At 42.3% G+C, this 18,738-nt stretch overlaps 1 protein-coding gene across 1 annotated transcript; it reads right to left on the reverse strand.

Annotated features, from left to right (window-relative positions):
- Positions 1 to 14,725: 14,725 nt before the first annotated feature.
- Positions 14,726 to 17,701, reverse strand: ZCCHC12 (zinc finger CCHC-type containing 12). The gene is made up of 4 exons (XM_079124679.1): positions 17,656 to 17,701; positions 17,258 to 17,313; positions 16,980 to 17,095; positions 14,726 to 16,545 (listed from the first exon to the last, which is right to left on the reverse strand). Exon 4 carries the CDS (start codon positions 16,435 to 16,437, stop codon positions 15,229 to 15,231), a length of 1,209 nt encoding a protein of 402 aa, XP_078980805.1. The 5' UTR covers positions 16,438 to 16,545; positions 16,980 to 17,095; positions 17,258 to 17,313; positions 17,656 to 17,701; the 3' UTR covers positions 14,726 to 15,228.
- Between the last annotated feature and the right edge of the window lie 1,037 nt (positions 17,702 to 18,738).

Raw genomic sequence — 18,738 nt, forward strand, 5'->3', positions numbered from 1 at the left:
GGGGTGAGATGGAATCTTAGGGTAGTTTTGATTTGCATTTCTCTTATTATAAAGATGTGAACATTTTTTCATATGTTTGTTGATTGCTTGTAGATCTTCTTCTGTGAAGGGTCTGTTCATATCCTTAGCCCATTTGTTGATTGGATTATTTGTATTCTTGGTGTAGAGTTTTTTGAGTTCTTTATAGATTCTGGAAATTAGTGCTCTATCTGAAGTATGAGTGGCAAAGATATTCTCCCACTCTGTAGGCTCTCTCTTCACATTGCTGATAGTTTCCTTTGCTGAGAGAAAGCTATTTAGTTTGAATCTATCCCAGTTATTGAATCTTGCTTTTATTTCTTGTGCTATGGGAGTCCTGTTAAGGAAGTCTGATCCTAAGCCAACAAGTTGAACATTTGGACCTACTTTTACTTCTATAAGATGCAGGATCTCTGGTCTGATTTCAAGGTCCTTGATCCATTTTGAGTTGAGTATTGTGCAGGGTGAGAGATAGGGGTTTAGTTTCATTCTGTTGCATATAGATTTCCAGTTTTCCCAGCACCAATTGTGGAAGAGGCTATCTTTTCTCCATTGCATATTTTGTCTAGTATGAGAAAATTGTATTTATTTGGGTTTTTGTCCATGTCCTCTATTCTGTCCCATTGATCTACCTGTCTATTTTGGTGCCAATACCATGCTGTTTTTGTTACTATTGCTTTGTAGTAGAGTTGAAGTTCTGATATTGCATAACCCCTGTTTCATTCTTCCTGCTAAGGATTGCTTTAGCTATTCTGGGTTTCTTATTCTTCCAGATGAATTTCACGATTGCTTGCTCTATTTCTGTAAGGTACATCATTGGGATTTTAATAGGAATTGCATTGTACCTGTATAGCACTTTTGGTAGTATGGCCATTTTGACAATATTAATTCTGCCTATCCAAGAACATGGGAGATCTTTCCATCTTCTAAGGTCTTCCTCAATTTGTTTCTTCAATGTTTTGTAGTTTTCATTGTAGAGATCTTTTACCTCCTTGGTTAGATTGATTCCCAAGTATTTTTCTTTTTTGAGGCTATTGCAAATGGGGTTATTTTCCTCATTTCCCTTTCAGCTGTTTCGTCGCTTGCATATAAAATTTCTTTAGATTTATGCGTGTTGATTTTATAGCCTGCTATTTTGCTGAATTCATTGATGAGGTCTAGAAGTTTTCTGGAGGAGGTTTTTGTATCCTCTAAATATATAATCATGTCACCCACAAATAGTGACAGCTTAAGTTCCTCTTTTCCTATTCATACCCCTTTAATTTCTTTGGTCTGCCTAATTGCTCTGGCTAGAGTTTCGAGGACAATGTTGAATAGTAGTGGTGAAAGAGGACATCCCTGTCTCATTCCTGTTTTTAAAGGGAATGGTTTTAGTTTTTCTCCATTAAGAATGATGTTGGCCATGGGCTTAGCATAAATAGCCTTTACAATGTTCAGGTATGTTCCTACTATCCTTATTTTTTCTAGTGTTTTGAGCATGAAGGGGTGTTGTATTTTGTCGAACGCTTTTTCTGCATCAATTGAAATAACCATATGATTCTTATCCTTAAGTCTATTGACGTGATGGATTACGTTTATTGATTTACGAATGTTGAACCATCCTTGCATTCCAGGGATGAACCCCACTTGATCGTGGTGCACAATTTTCTTAATATGTTTTTGGATATGGTTTGGCAATATTTTGTTAAGGATCTTTGCATCTATATTCACCAAGGATATTGGTCTAAAATTTTCTTTCCTTGATGTGTCTTTGCCTGGTTTGGGTATGAGGGTGATATTAGCTTCATAGAATGAGTTTGGTTGGGTACCCTCCTCTTCTATTTCCTGGAATACTTTCAGAAATATTGGAATGAGTTCTTCTTTGAAGGTCTTGTAGAACTCGGCTGAGAATCCGTCTGGTACTGGGCTTTTCTTGGATGGTAGATTTTTAATGGCTTCTTCTATTTCATTGCTTGATATTGATCTGTTTAAATTGTGTATGTCCTCCTGGCTCAGTTTGGGAGGAGCATATGTCTCTAGAAATTTGTCAATGTCTTCGGTAGTTTCTATTTTGTTGGAATACAGATTTTCAAAGTAGCTTCTCATTATGTTCTGTATCTCAGTGGTGTCTGTCGTGATATTTCCTTTTGCATCATGTATTTTAGTAATTTGAGTCTTCTCTCTCCTTCTCTTTGTTAGTGTGGCTAAGGGTTTGTCTATTTTGTTTACTTTCTCAAAGAGCCAACTTTTTGTTTTGTCAATTTTTTGAATAGTTTCTTTTGTTTCAATTTCATTGATTTCAGCTCTGATTTTAATTATTTCCTGTCTTCTACTACTTTTGCTGTTATTCTGTTCTTCTTTTTCTAGGGCTTTGAGCTGTAATGTTAGCTCAGTTAGTTGTGACTTTTCATTCTTTTCTGGAATGCACTCCATGCAATGAATTTTCCTCTTAGTACCGCTTTCATAGTGTCCCAGAGATTTTGATATGTTGTATCATCATTCTCATTGACCTCTAAGAATTTTTTATCTCCTCCCTGATGTTTTTTGTTATTCATGTTTCATTCAATAGCATATTATTTAGTCTCCACGTGTTGGTGTAATTTCTCTTTTTTATTTTGTCATTGATTTCTACTCTCAGTCCATTATGATCTGATAGAACACAAGGCAGTATCTCTATTTTTTTGCATTTCCTAAGGGCTGCTTTGTGGCATAACATATGGTCTATTTTCAAGAAGATTCCATGTGCTGCTGAGAAGAAAGTGAAACCGCTCATTGATGGATGGAATATTCTATATATGTCTATTAAGTCTAGGTTATTGATTGTGTTATTGAATTCTCTGGTTTCTTTGGTTGGATTTTGTTTGGAAGATATATGCAGTGGTGACAGCTGTGCGTTAAAGTCACCCAGAATTATTGTGTTGTGGTCTATGTGATTCCTGAAATTGAGGAGGATTTGTTTGATGTACAGGGATGCACCATTGTTTGGGGCATAAATATTTACTGTCATTATGTCTTCCTGATTTATGGTTCCCTTAAGCAGTATGAAATGTCCTTCTTTATCCCTTCTGACTAACTTTGGCTTGAAGTCCACTTTATCTGATATAAGGATGGAAACCCCTGCTTTTTTACTGAGCCCATGTGCGTGGTAGGTTTTACCCATCCTTTCACCTTTAGTCTGTGGATGTCTTTTTCTATGAGATGAGTCCCTTGCAGGCAGCATATTGTTGGGTCTTTCTTTTTAATCCATTTGGCCAGTCTATGTCTTTTGATTGATGAGTTTAGGCCATTAACGTTCAGGGTTATTATTGAGATATGATTTGTATTCCCAGTCATTTTGCTTATTTTTGGTTTTTAACTTGGCTTGGTTTCTCCTTTGAGTGGTTTTTCTCTAAGGTAGTTCTTCCCTTTGCTGACCTACATTGTTGTTTTTCATTTCCTCCTCATGTAATATTTTTTTGAGAACATTCTGTAGTGCAGGCTTTCTATTTGTAAAGTCTTTTAACTTTTGTTTATCATGGAAGGATTTTATTTCATCTTCAAATCTGAAGGTTAGTTTTGCTGGGTATAGGATTCTTGGTTGGCAACCATGTTCTTTTAGAGCTTGAAATATGTTGTTCCAGGTCCTTCTAGTTTTTCCAGTCTGGGTTGAGAAGTCGGCTGCTATCCATGTTGGTCTCCCCGTATATGTAATCTGATGCTTTTCTCTCGAGGCCTTCAAAATCCTATCTTTATTTTGAATGTTAGGCATTTTCATTATAATATTCTTTGGTGTGGATCTGTTGTGATTTTGTGCATTTGGTATTCTGTAAGCCCCTTGTATTTGATTTTCCATTTCATTCTTCAGGTTTGGGAAATTTTCTGATATTATTTCATTGAATGGGTTGTTCATTCCTTTGGTTTGTATCTCTGTGCCTTCCTCAATCCCAAGAATTCTTAAATTTGGTCTTTTCATGATGTCCCATAGTTCTTGGAGATTCTGTTCATGATTTCTTACCATCTTCTCTGTTTGGGCAACTTTATTTTCAAGATTAAATATTTTGTCTTCATTGTCTGAGGTTCTGTCTTCCAAGTGGTCTAGTCTTTTGGTGATGCTTTCCATTGAGTTTTTTATGTGGTTTATTGTTTCCTTCATTTCAAGGATTTCTGTTTGGTTTTTTTTTTTTTTTTTTTTTTTGAGAATCTCTATCTCTTTGTTGAAATGATGTTTTGCTTCCTGCAGGTGATCTTTCAGCTTATTTGTATTATCATTCATTGCCTGCATTTGTTCTCTAATCTCATCCTTTGCTTCGCGAATCATCATAATCATGTATAATCTGAAGTCCTTTTCTGACATTTCTTCTAACATACTGTCATTGGATTCTATTAATATAGAATCTATATTTGTTTGGATCATTTTCTTCCCTTGTTTTTTCATGTTGTTCATGTATCTTCCCCTCTAGCAGTGCAGATCTGGGGTATTGTAGATTTCCCCCTATAGGCTTATAGTGGCCCTATAGGTTTCCAAAACCCTTTCTTTAAGGGGAGATCAATATTAGCAGTGCCCAAATCAGACACTATGCAATCCTAGACCAAATAGCCCCTATGGGGACAATAACAAAATTGTCATAGTAAACAGAATGAGTTCAAATATTATCTTTGGTAAAACAAACAGGTTTGCAATAAGGTCTGCAGTTTCTAATGTGGGACAAAGAGGATGCAGAGGGATGTAGAATGTGGCTGTTAATGGGATAAGGAAAGAATATACAGAAGTTCTAGAAAATAGAAAGGGTGAGAGAGTGTAATAAAAAAATTGGATATTAGCATGCAAAAAAGGGAGAAAGAGACTCTGAGGGAACAGGTAAACAAAAGGAAAAGAGAGCAAGAAAAGTAAAGAAATAAAAACTTAAATTTTTTAAAAAGGAGAAAAAAGAAAATCTACAGCATAACAGTCATATATTAATGAAGCCTCTCAGTGTTCAGTAGCCTGATGCCTGAGAGATACTTGACGATGGGCTTCAAGCCTCCAGCAGGCGTCTCAGGATGGGATTTGCCCCACCCAAAGATCGGAGCTCCGGAGTCCAGGATTATCCAAGATGGCCACTCTGGCTTCGAAATGTGTTGGCAAATGGGGAGCTGCAGCTCAGGGGTGGACGTGGTCAGCTGGAGGTCCTGGAGGTGGGATGCGGTTGGTCCGGCAGGGGTCCTGGAGGTCCGGTGTGTTTGGTGTGGTTGTGGGATCCTGGATGCCGGGTGCAATCAGTTGGTCTGGGTTCCTGGTGATAGGGCGCAGTCAGTTGGTCTGGGGGCCCTGGCGGCAGGGAGCAATCAGTTGATGTGAGGGCCCCAGAGGCAGGGAGTGATTGGTCGGGTGAGGGATCCTGGAGACGGGACTCGGTCAGTCCGGCCAGGGGTCCTACGGGGCCTGGCTGTTGTCTCAAAATGGCGGCAGCCACGTGTAATCAAACCTGCTGGTACTGTGACAGTGAACTTCCAGGCAGCAGCAGGCAGCTGGTGCTCCTCTGGTGATCAGCGGTCAGTTTGCTGACGTTGTCGGACGATCGGGAGGTGAACCTCGTGCGTTGAGTGATGGATAGGTGAAAGGCAGGCGATAGACAGGCGAGAGGCAGGCAAATGGCGGATGATAGATGCCAGACAGTGAGCAATCTGCACTCAAAAAAGGTGTCGGTATGCTGGCAGACTGTAGGTCATCACAGCAGACAAATGGGGTAAACACCAGGGGATGGATAAGCAGCAAAATCTGCCTCACCGAGAAACAGATATCCTCTGCTTGAAACCGGAGTTAAGGAGTGACAAGGAATGCAGCCTCCCTGTAGTCCACCATCTTGGATCTCCCCAGGTGATTTTATGGAGATATCTTCCTCTCTTTCCTGGCCACTGCACTGGCCACCCTCTAGCTAAGCTTGAGTTTTCTCCATTCATTCAAATCTTTGAATTGTGTACTCAGAAGAGATTTTATTGTTTTCTTCTAAGTCATTCAGATTTTACATTGTCCCTCATTTTATTTTCAGTTGTTGCCATGAATTCTGTTGCTTTTTCTAGGAAAACAATCACACAATTTAAGATGAGTGCTTTTCAACTTAATAACAACAGTGTTTATTGCTTGCATTTTTATTAGTATGACCCACTATTTCCTCTTTTTTTGCCAAATAATCTTTATCATTTGCTCTCAAAATGTTTTGTACTTATCACTGGGTGTGATGATACATGCCTATAATCCCAGGCTGAGGCAAGAGAACAGCAGGTTCAAGGTCAGACTCAGCAACTAAGCAAGACTTTGTGTCAAAATAAAAAATAAAAAGAGGTGGGATGTAGCTCAGTGGTGGAGTGTCCCTGGGTTCTATCTCCAGTACCAGAAAAGAAACAAATTATTACACTTATCATTAGAAAAAGAACAAAACAATTTTTATGTTTTATCATATTTGGAATTCTATGAGTACAATCTCAACAAAGTAAATTGTACATGTATCTATACTCACAGTTAGAAAAAAGTTTTAAAAGAAATAAGACAAAATGTTCTGTGTTCACCTGTGGTTTACTTTTCTCTTTCTGTATACTTTTATGACTATTTAAATATTAACCATATAAAATCTTTTATAAAGTTTTAGATATTGTAAATATTCTATGTTATAACAACCCTACAGTTGTTTAATAAATAACTTAGCAAAATATTCTAGCAGAGCACTGTGGTGCATGCCTGTAATCCCAGCAGCTTGGAAAACTGAGGCAGGAGAATCAAGAGTTCAAAACCAGCCTCAGCAATTTAGTGAGGCCCTAAGCAGTAGCAACTCAGTGAGACCCTGCCTCGAAATAAAAATACAAAAATGGGCTGGGGATGTGGTTAAGAGCTTTATATTTATTTATTTATTTATTTATTTATTTATTTATTTATTTATTGGGGTACTGGGGTTTGAATCCAGGTATATTCTACCACTGAGCTACTTTCCAGCCCTTTTTATTATTGTTTTGTTGTTATTATTATTGTTGTTATTATTTTTTTGAGACAGGAGCTCACTAAGTTGCTGAGGCTAGCCACAAACTTGCAATCCTGTCTCAGTCTCTGGAATTGCTGGGATTAGAGGTGTGGGCCACTGCACCCAGCTTTTATCTTATATTTGAGACAGGCTCTCACAAAGTTGCCCAGGCTGGCCGTGAACTTCTGAAGTAAAGGCATCTTCCTGCTCAGCCTTCTGATAGCAAGAACTTAAAGGCAGACACCACCTCCCCCAGCTACAAGGAAAAGGTTTATATATCATTCCATGAGTTTAAGATATTAATGTTATATAACAGTCTGTTTTCAAGTATGTTTCCCTGAACCAAAATTAGGTCTTTGTCCATCCGGAGCATTTAAAATCAGCCTCCATTATGTTCCCACTAGTAAAATTTGATTTCCTTTACTTCTAATTTTTGGACAGCTTTATTCTGTGCTTGATGAACAGGAACTTGGTCAAGTATTCATCTCTCCCTATTACTCCTGTCCCAATAATTATCTTCCACTGTGGTTCAGTTTTTCCCAGCAACATCAATATTTTTACTTGAAATATGGGATAACGCACAGATTTTGAAGTCCAATTTACCAATTTCTTTCTGGTTATATAACCTTAATCTGTTTATATATGTATCTATATATATATATATATATTACTAATATATTACTATTATATATATATATATATTACTAAGACTCATTTCTCTCCTCTAAAATGAGATTAAGAATTCTTAGTATATTGTTGATATGTTTAATACATACAAAAGAAAATCATATTACTACTCTTGATTACTCCTTAATAAAAGGAAAATAATAGAGTATCCTAAACATCCATTTTTTCAGGGCAATTATTTTTATTATTTACTAATGCACATAGGATGATTATGAATTTGAAACACTTACAGTTTGATGATGTGACATAGATGAAACCTATCTCCCATTCTGTATGGCATGGACTTGGGGAGAGAGATGCAAGCAATTAATCTAGAGAGTCTCCCAGGTTTGTGATCTCAACAAGTAGGTGGACAGTGGTTCGGTGGTGGGGACTGTTCTCTCATTGACATCTCCTCGCTAGCAGCAGCTTTTCCAGGTGGGCGTTCATTCAGTGAGTGACTACTGTGTGTCAGGTTCTTCATTCATTACAGCCACAAACGTATGAACCAGCTATTTTCCAGGCAGTGTTTTAGGAGATGAAGGTGCTTCAGTGAACTAAGCAGACTAGGATGTCAGGCCTTTGGGGAAAGACAGCAATATACAATATAATAAGTGTGTAAATTATGTAGTACAGTATAGTAGAAGAGGTGCATGAAATGGGAAAACAGAGCAGGGAGGAACAAAAAGAAGGGCAATGGGAGGACCTGTGCCAGATATGCAGGATTTTTGTTTGTGTTTTTGTTTGGGGGTCTTTTGGTTTTTGTTTATTTTGTTTTGGTTTTTGGTACTGGGGATTGAACCTCAGCTACGTCCCCAGTTCTTTTTTCAAAAAAAAAGTTTTTTTGAGATAGGGTCTCACTAAGTTACTGAGGATCTCACTAAACTGCTAATCTGGCCTTAAACTTGTGATCCTGCTGCCATCACCTCCTGAGCCACTGGGATTACAGGTATGCACCACCATACCCAGTCAGATATGCAGTTTTAAATGGGCAGTTCAGGGCAAGCCTCACTGAGAAGATGATATTTGAGCAAATTCTGGAACATCAACGAGGAACCAAGTCACAGAGCTATCTGGAGGAGCTGTGAGAACAGCTGGTGCAAACATGTGAGGTGGCTGCCTAAAGTATGTGTTAAGACACCCTAAAAATACAGTGCTGGGCATGGGGAGTATAAATCTAATGGGAAAGTCAGATAATTATATAAGCAATTGTAACAAAATGTTAAATACTATCTGTAGTATAGGGAAGGAGTTTTAGCAGAGTCAGGGAAAGCTGGCCCACAGGACAACCAGGTGAAATGACAACTGAAGTTTGATGAGAGTTTTGTCAAATGAATGGGAGTGTCCAGGTTGATGGAGCAGAATACTGAGGGTCGAAGAGAACATAGGTGGGGCTGGGGAGATAGCTCAGTTGGTAGAGTGCTTGCCTTGTAAGCCTCAAGGCCCTGGGTTCAAGCCCCAGCACCCAAAAAAAAAAAAAAGAAGAGAACACAGGCGACCTGGCAGAGCAGTGGTCTTGTAAGTCCTTTCCTAGAGAAGCCACGCATCATTTTTCCAACAAAGGCCAATGATCTGAAGACACACCCAGAGTTTTTAATATGTAGCAAGCCATTGCAAACATGGAGCCTAATATATTTGGTCAAATCTTATTTTCTTTTAAGTTGTTTCCAATTTTTCACCATTCCAAAAAAAAAAAAAAAGCTAGGATAAATATCTTTGTTCATAAAATCTTTTACGTGTGTCCCTCTCTTTTCTCAGCATCAATTTCAGGAAGTCAAACTGCTGGATCCAGGAATTTTCATAATTCAACCTTTGATACATTTCCCAGATAGCATACCAGTAAGAATGTGTCAATCCTCAGTCTTACCAGCACTGTAGGAGAGAGACTATTTGCCTACATCTTCATCAACAGTTTGTTATTTTTATTATCTTATCCCATGAATATGAGGAAAAGATGATACCAGACACTGAAAAAGAACTTGACTAAACTGTTTTTCTGTCTTAATAAAAGAAATGAGACTGAGTCCATGCTACTGTACTGACTTGGCAATTAGACATTGGCCCCAGAATGCAGCCAATAAAATGATCAAATATTTGTACCCATTACATTAGGAACTCTTTATAGCACAACACTAATCACTTCTGGCTGTGGGGAGAAGCAGATCTGAAGTTCAAATTACAGCTTCAGTCCATAGTAACTGTGTAATCTTCAACAAGTGACTATAACCGTATGTACCTTGATGTCCTTCTGTAAAATGGGGATGGTGAACATGGTAGCTATCTGAGGCAGCATTCTGAGAGGCCACACTAAGTTGTCAGCTCCAGTCTGCAATGACGAGATGAACTGCTATAGCTGGGGATCTGTATTTCCTGTTAGGATGAGGATGAGAACATAAGAACTAGCCCAGCTCTCTGATCCCTCCCCCCCCCACTTTTGATAACACAAAAGTTACAGTTTTATTTCTTCTCTAGCAGAGTAAAATATCACAGAAATTTTTCGTCAAAATAGGAAATAAGAACAATAACATATAATAATCATCTTATATACCTTAACTGACACTGATTTTTTTTTTTTTTAAACTGGGCACTTTACAACACCAAGCTACATTCCCAGGCCTTTTTATTTTTTATTTTGAGACAGGGTCTTCCTATGTTGCTGAGACTGGCCTCGAACTTGTGATCCTCTTGCCTCAGCCTTTCAAGTCTCTGAGATTACAGGTGTGTGGCACCACCCCCAGCTACAATGATATTTTAATTGGCACTATCTTTCCTAGACAGAGGTTAACCCAAACTTTAGGCATAAGTTAATGAATTCATGTGCTCACATACCTTGCACAATATTTGCAAAACTATTCTCTTACTCTGTTTTATTCCTTCTTTCTTCCTTAGTTAATGCCCAAACACAGAGAGCTCTTTCTTTACCACACCAAGCCATGCGAGTCTCCAAAATATTTTAGTCACATTGTGTCTAGGCTAGCTAGGACACTCTGTGCCTTTTTATCCTGTCCCTGAGATACCTAATAATGACAGGATTGCAAGGTTATCTGCATTTTAAAGGATTCCTCAGACCTCAAACATTCCTTTTTCCCACCATGCACAGAGGCCTGTCACACTGAGATCAGCTTCCTACACCCCTGTTGCTGAGAGAAATGGCTTGGCTGATCTTGGGCTATCTGAAAGGATAGGGGTGCTTTTAACATGTAGGGGAAAGACAAATTCTCTGGGGACACACAGACCATGCATAGAGGCTGGAGTTAGGGCTAGCGGCATTTCTGCCCACAGTACATGCCACAACATGCAGCATGTATTCCCTTATCAGCTGATCATCAGCATTAAACTCCCAGGCATTTCTGAATCCACTCTTATGCCCATCAGAGGCCAGGCTCAGTGTAGCTTAAGGAGACAGACTGTCACATCCTCAGATTAATGCTAAATAAGCACTATGTGCATGGTAGACAGCATTAATTTTTCCTGTCCTTCCTTCTGTAGCATAACATTACATTCTAGCCTAGTGCCTGCCATTTCTTTCTTATTTTAATTTTTTTAATTTTTTCTTTTTAGTTATCATGACAGTATATTTTGACATATTTATACAAACATGGAGTACATCTTCTTCTAGTGAGGACCCCGGTCTTGTGGATGGACATGATGTTGAGATTCACTATGGTGTATTCATATATGTACATAGGAAAATTATGTCAAATTTATTCCACTTTCTTTCCTTTTCCTATCCCCCTTCCTTCCTTTCATTCCCCTTTGTCTAATCCACTGAACTTCTATTCTTCCCCTCCCCGCCTTTTTGTTGGTTAGCACCCACATGTCAGACAGAACATTTGATCTTTGATTTGGGGGGATTGGTTTATTTTACTTAGCATTATAGCTATGGAGAGACATCCATTTACTAGTGAGTGTCATAAAGTTATTCTTTATAGTTGAGTAACACTCCATTGTGTATGTATACAATTTCTTTATCCATTCATCTGTTGCTGGCCATCTAGGTCAGTTCCATAACTTAGCTATTGTGGATTGTGCGACTTTAAACATTGATGTGAGTACCTACTATTTCTTGAGAGCCTGCAATGGAATTCCCTGTGCTAATCACTCATATGCAGGATACACCTTCCCAAGGTAGGCCTGTTCTATATTTACAAACCTCAGTTTCCTTGGATGTCATATGTGAACAGTAGCATTACATGATAGGTTGCCATGAACACATGAGAACTAAGAGATAAAAGGAGTGTAAAGGCTCTGGAGTCATCCGCCCTGGAATCTGACCTCTGGTTCCACGGCTAACTAGCAGCATAACCTTACGTGAGTCTCTTATTTTCCAGTTCATTTCCTCATCTGAAATATGTCATAATAGTAATGCCTATCTTATGTGGCCGATATGAGGATTAAACGTGTTAATGTGTTTAAAGGGCTTGATACAAGGTGCTTGGCACATAAACTCTTAAGGATAACAGTTGTAATGATTTTTATTTTTATTATGATCATGCAAAGATCAGAAAATCGGAGAAACTACTGTAACAGAATGAGAAGTGGGAATCAAAAAGATGATGTGGGGGGACCCTGAGAGAAGGGTGTCATGGAAACTGAAGGAAAAGATGCCAGAAAGGTGGAAGATAATGCAAAAAGGCACTCAGAGGCCCGTTTCCTCTGACGAATGATTTTCATCCCTTAGTGACCAATGAAAATGGAGGAAGAAGGAAGAAAATAAGCTCTGAGCCTGAAATGAAGGGTATCAGACTTAGAATTCCCTAAAAGCTGCCTTTTGGCTAATCCAATTAGTCTGATCTGTATACCTATGTACCAAATTAGAGACAGTACAGATTTCTTCAGTGAGGAAAAGCCACTGTTACACAAAATGAAGTAAAAAGGAAATGCCAGTTCACAACAGGTTAGTGAAATATAATTTTTGATGATTTCAAAGGTACACAACACGAAGAGGAGAGAGAGAGGGGATAGAAGGTCCATCAAAAAACAGGTTTTCCAAATAGCAGTCAATACTGATCGACCCAGCTATCCCCAGTGAAAAGGAGGGTGGTAGTATGAAAAGGATTTATTTATTCTTCTGTTCTCTTTTCTACTCTATCTGGAGCCAGAAAGAAATGATGGCAGCATAATCTATGTATTTGGGTAAATCATTCAACAAGTGTTAATAGTGGAGAAAAAGTGACTGAAACAGAATAATTTTCTAATCTGGGCTAAATGTAGGGGTAGATACCCATGAAGGGTAGATTTGAGGAGGGATAGGGAGGAATTAAGGGTTAGAAGCTATGCAAGCTCAGGGCGGGGGATGTTGGTGGCTCCTGGAACTCCGGGGGCCTGAGTAGAGCTACCTTCTTCCTGTGGTTATGAGATGTGTTGTCTTTGACTTTAAAGAGATGGAGGAGGCCACCAGGGACCAAAAGGTTCCCTGGAGGAATGCAAAGAGTGGTCCCCTTGCGCCTGACCCAGTTCTTGGCTTAAGGGTCAGGGGCAGAGGAGCCTCCCCGTTTCCTTCTGGCCATGAGGGTTAAAGAGACTGAGGCTTAAAGTAAACACTGAATGCAGGGGAGGAAGGGAGAGATGGCACAGAGTACAGGAAGCCGGATCTTCACACCTGTCACCCAAAGGTGAGTGTGGCTCCAGGGAATGGGGTGGGGATGGGGATGACTGTAAGATCAGATCATGGGGTCATGCATGGGGTCAGGAGCAAGAAGCCAAGGAAGAGCTGAGGAGGTGTTTCTGTAAAGAAAGACTTCCAAGTTCAAGGCAGGTTCTGGGTGTGAGAGCCCAGGGAAGGCTTCACTTCCAGTAGCCTTTGTCTCCCATTCCTTCCTCAGGGCCTCAGCCTGTGCCCTGTTTGTCCCTACTGAGCAGGTCATCAACTGATAGCATAAATAGAATCCTAATCACCTTCCCTGGGACCCCCAACCTGTTCCACACCTAGTGCAACACAAACTAGGGTCTCTTGATTCCTGCCAGTCTTCTTGTCCCTGTCAATCTCCATGTAAGTCCCCCTGGTTAGAGGGCCCTCACACCTCTTTCCTGACCCATACAGTTCTAGACTTCTCCCCTGACACACCAGCCCCCATGGCTGCACACTGTGTCCTCGCAGATCTGTGGAGCCTGTTTCCTCCATGAAAAATCCCCTCAGGGCCTCTGATGTGCACCTGCATTTTGCTCTCTAACCCTCTGCCTTACACTCAATCATCTTCACCCCCACTGCTGGCCCCATCCAGCTTACAAAAATGGGAACTTCTGTACCTACAGGAAACATAGGGACCCTTGGGTCTGAGATCGTACATGTCCTCTTTTATCACCCTTCAATTTGAGGCCAGAAGGGAGAGCTCCTGGGAGGCAGGCTTCCAGAGAGCTTCCTTTTTTCTCTTCCCCATGAATGTCCTCCACTCTGCTAAAATGGTGTGTAGGGCTTTGTGGCTTTCTGATTGCCATTTTCTATTGTGTGCCCTGGCAACTAGATTGCTGCTCATCCCTCCCTAAGAAGGGTGGGAGTGGAGGTGAGCTTGAGTTGGAATGGGGTTAGTTTTGGAGTCCTTGGACTACCTGTGCCCTTCAACATGTAGCACGAGCTTACAGAGTGAGGCTTGGGTGTAGTCAGAGCTGAGCCTGCATGGTGCTGCGCTCCCAAAAGTAGTTGATCTCTCCTTTTCTTAATCACGGAGCCGGCACAGGGTATTCATCTTACAGAAGAGCGTCCATTATAATCAGAAGTCGTCTGGAAGCAGCAGCAGCAATCTAAGGCATCCACCCAGGAAGGAGTACTACCCCTCTCCAAAATGAATAGGGACGGAGCCCCTGGAATCCCCATGTTGGGCTGTAACCTCAGCATATATTAGAGAAGAAAGTATTGTGATGTTGTCAATTAGTACAGGCTATAATTTGGTGCATCGAGGTAGGAGACAGTTGAGTTGTGGTCAAGAGACCCTTTACCTTTGGGCAATATTTCAGCCCATTTCTTCTTCCCTTTTCCTCATCTGCAAAATGAGGCTGATAAAAACTCCACCTCAGGATATGACCCCCCCTTTGTACTTTTTCCACTTTTTTAAATTTATCTTTACCTCTTAAAATACCACAGAGATATTAAAGTAGATGCTGATATATTTATTGACATAGAAGCTCACAACATATAGTTTGGTGAAAAAATACAGCATATAGAACAGCACTTATATTTGGTCACTTTTATCTACACATATCTGGGTTCGTAGGTACAGGAAAATATCTAGAAAGACATTCACTACAAGGGCTGACAATGGTTAAATAAGGGTGGAGACTTTGGGGGGTAATTTGTACTTTACTTTTTGAACTTTTATTATTTAAAGATTTAGCGATAAACTATACAACTTTCACAAAGAGCATAAAGCCATCAAAGAAATGGACACACACAGAAAATAGACTCTCAGGCAGTGGGGAAAAGGAGCAAGTCTAAAGGTCAAGACACCCTCTTCCACTGTCCTGGTATATGAGACCCCTTCTCCTCCGTGACAAAAGAAAGCCGCTTTGTTGATTAATTCATGCAATTAGAACTCCCCTTCTAGTTTTCCCATCACTGAACTCAATGCAGGAAAATGTTAAGGATGGGGCTAGCACCTTACTGTGCCTCAGAGGAATCAGTGGATTCACCACGGACCTCTCTTGACCCCTCCTCCTCTGTATGTGTCAACTCCTGCAGGGTGATGATCAGATTCTCAAACACCTGGGTCTTGTTGCTCTCATTGTCACAGGTTTCTTTGGAGTGTCCTTCCTCCCCACAAAAGGAACAGCGCGTTGTGTGTTTTCGCTTTCTGGCTCTGCGCATATCCCTGGGACTATTAATCTTATGTCCAGAACCACTGCTGGTGGAAGGAGACTCGGTTCCAAAATTGTTGGGGGAATCAATGACCAGCACTTGGTCCCGAGATCTGGCCCTGCCCCTGAAGGGAGAGGCACCTGAGGATGAGAGTGGAGGGTCCCCAGACTCCACTAGGATCACATCCTCATCTGAGTCATCAAGAGTATCATCTATCTCTATCACGTTGCAGTCATCACTGCCAATTGCTACAGGCAGGGAGCCCTGAAATGCTACAGGGCTGTCTGCCCCCTCCACCACTGACTCAGATCTCTTGGGCCGCTTCCGTTTAATAAAAGTGTCATCCCAATCCTCTTCCTCCCTTATCATCCTGATTAACTCCAGGAAATTGGGAAGCTGCTCCTGCTCATTTGCATACATCCTGAGAAGACCCTGAAGCCTGAAGCGCAGGTCTCTATTCAGCTCAGCTCCTATGAGGAGCTGGTGCAGGCGAGTCTGGTTCGCATCCTTCTCAGCTAAGATGCCTGCCTGAATAGCATTCTGGAGCTGCACCTCCAAACGGATCACGTAAAGGGAGGCTTTCTCCCCTTGGGCTTGCAGAGTGTTAAAAAAATTACCATGTGCGGTCACACTGCTCTCAGATTCCCCAAACACCAGTTTCATTGCCCGCAAAAAATCTGCCACACTTAGGTTGGGGTTGGCAGCCTGGAGTAAACGCATGACCTCCCGAGCAGGGCCCCTAAGGGTTTTCATCAAGCGCTTAAGCTTTTCCTCCTCAGACATATTCCAATCTGGCAGGACCCCATTGACTTGGGTCAGCCAGTTTTCAAAGGTTTCTTCCCCCTGTGCTGGCACTGCCCTGCCTGAGAAGAACTTCATATTTCTCTCTGCCATGCTGGCCATCAAAGGCCCAAGACTCCTGCCCAGGGACCTCAGCATGGAATGGGCCCAAGGCGGCAAGGTTGCATTCTGGCGACGGCTGTTACCCACGCGTGCAATGATACTAGCCATGCCTAACAATGATAGGGTATCTGAATACACGATGCTCAGGCTTTTTAGAAATAAAAGCCTAATCTGCAGGTGTTAGGGTGCTCTTCCTTCCTCCGATTTCAGTAGGGGCTGTAAAAAAAAGAAAAAGGGGGATTAAAAAGGGAGCCGGTTACAGCTATAGTCTCTCCCTACCTCAATAGTGTGCAGTACAGCTTATATCTGTCCACTATCCTAAAAAAATATCCTGCAGGAGAATGGCAATTACACCTTCTCAGAGCTAGCTGGTGTCCCTTTGCTACCAGGGTGTTTTCTGCAGCCACATCCCCCCTCCTCCCTCCAAGTCCTTCAGGAGGAACTGTAACTTGCTTCAAATTCCAGGTTCAACAGCATAATGCAGCTGACGCTGGGCTCTCAACAGAGCACAGTGCTTACAGATTTGTGGAAATGAAATAAGATCTAATTAACTTCATGATCTGTTCTCAACCACACGCCCTTCTCAAAATCCTCCCCCCCTCCCTCGTTTTTTCTTTGATTCTTACAGGAGCTCAGAAAATAATGTTCACCTTTATTCCAGGTTCAAGATCTGCAACCGGTGCCCTCTACGAGAAAGTTCGCCTCCGGGGTCTGGTTGACCTCGGTCCACCAGGGTTCGCAGAACCGTGTGCTCGGGGCGTCAAGACTGCGCCACAGCGGAGGAAAGCAGGGAAGGTAAGGGTGAGAAGCAGCCTCGGCCTCAACCTCATCCCGCTACTCCCCGCTCCCCCACCACACCGCTTCTCCCACCTTCTGAATACATATCAAAACGCACCCCCCATGATCCCCCGGAAGACCACTGACCTACCAGCTCTATCATCAGTCAACTGCACAGAATTCAAGTTCAGGTTCGGCTTTGATGAGCTGCCATGGAGAAGGAAAACAGGAGTTGGACACACCCACCCCCGTATTCCTCCCCAGGAAGAGATGAGGAGATGCAAAGAGGGTTTGGGCAAACACGGTTCTTTACCCCCGTCCTGCGCACGGCCTCCTCCCCTCCCCTCCCCTCTCCCCAGTCCAGGCAAATCCTACCCAGTCAGAGGCACCCAGGTTGAACCCCACCTCCTTCCTCCGCGCAGCCGGGCCTTGGGTGCTCCTTCCCCTGCCTCGAAGTTGCCGCTTCTCCAAACTGGGAGCCGCCCAGTACTGGGGAGGATTGCCCCCTCCCCTCTTCGCACGAGGGAATCGTGCCCCCTTGCTTTTTACCTGAGACCCGCCGCTAAAGGTGTGCTCCGGCGTCCGCAGCCCTGGAAAGGAAGAAGACGAGCACCTCTCCCGCAGCCACGCCGCCCGGAGATGCCCGATAGAACTGCCACGCAGGGCCACCCAGCGAGGGGGAGCCGAGCCGCGGCAGCGCGGTTCCCGAGGCAGCTGCGGCTGCTTTTATCCTCTGCGGGCTGAGACAAAAGAGCGGAGGAGCGAGCCGCTGCGGCCAATCAGGGGAGCGCGGGGGCGGGCGTGGGCGCCGAGTCGGCCGGGCGAACCTGTGCCCGAGGGACAGGGCGGTGGGTCGGCAGGTGCAGTTCCTCCAGGCCGAAAGAGCCGGTTTGCGTTTTACCCGTGAGTCGGCTTGCTTTCTCCCTCCACGCTTCATTTCCTCTCGCCTGACTCAATTCCATGTCTTGAGGCCAGGCGCATTATAAACATGAGGCGGGACCAAAATCAAAACAATAGAAGCTCGTCACCTTTGTGTTAGGGGAATGGGAGGAAGCGGTAGCGCTCCCTTCGTGGAAACAGTTTTCTTCCGACCTTTCCTCTTTCATTGTGAAGGAGGTGACAGTATGTCCACTTAATAGGAGATTTGGATCACCATAGCTCCTTAACCAATACGCAAGTAGAGGTTCAGAGTGGGCTGCATCAGAATCATTTTGAGGAGCTTGTTAGGAATGCAGCTCTCTGGGCCCCAGCTTTAGGGGATCTGATTTACTAGGAGTAGGGGTTTGCCATATAATTTTGTGTTTTTAACCAATGATGCTAGTTGAGTCTGTGGTGGAGAGAGGTTTGTGAATAGGGCCTGACTCCTTTGTTATAGGCACAGCATATTGGTGGCGAACTGCAACTCCAGGGTAGCTGTTCCTGCCTGGGGGCCATGATCTTGCTGAAACTCTGCAAAGATTTGGGATTCTGCAGAAGGCTGAATAATGGCCACTTCAATAAATCAAGCCCTACTCCCTAGAATCTGCAAATGTTACCTTATGAAGTAAAAAGGTTTTTTGCAGACATGATTAAGGATATCGATTTGGGGAGATCAGCCAGGTGGGCCCTAAATCCAACTGTAAGGATGTTTAT

The sequence above is a fragment of the Sciurus vulgaris genome (genome assembly GCF_902686455.1).
Source record: "Sciurus vulgaris genome assembly, chromosome: X".
NCBI lineage: Eukaryota > Metazoa > Chordata > Mammalia > Rodentia > Sciuridae > Sciurus > Sciurus vulgaris.

What these genes read in the sequence shown, in the direction of transcription:
- ZCCHC12 (XM_079124679.1), bottom strand. Translation starts at nt 16,437, where the DNA reads ATGGCTAGTATCATTGCACGCGTGGGTAACAGCCGTCGCCAGAATGCA.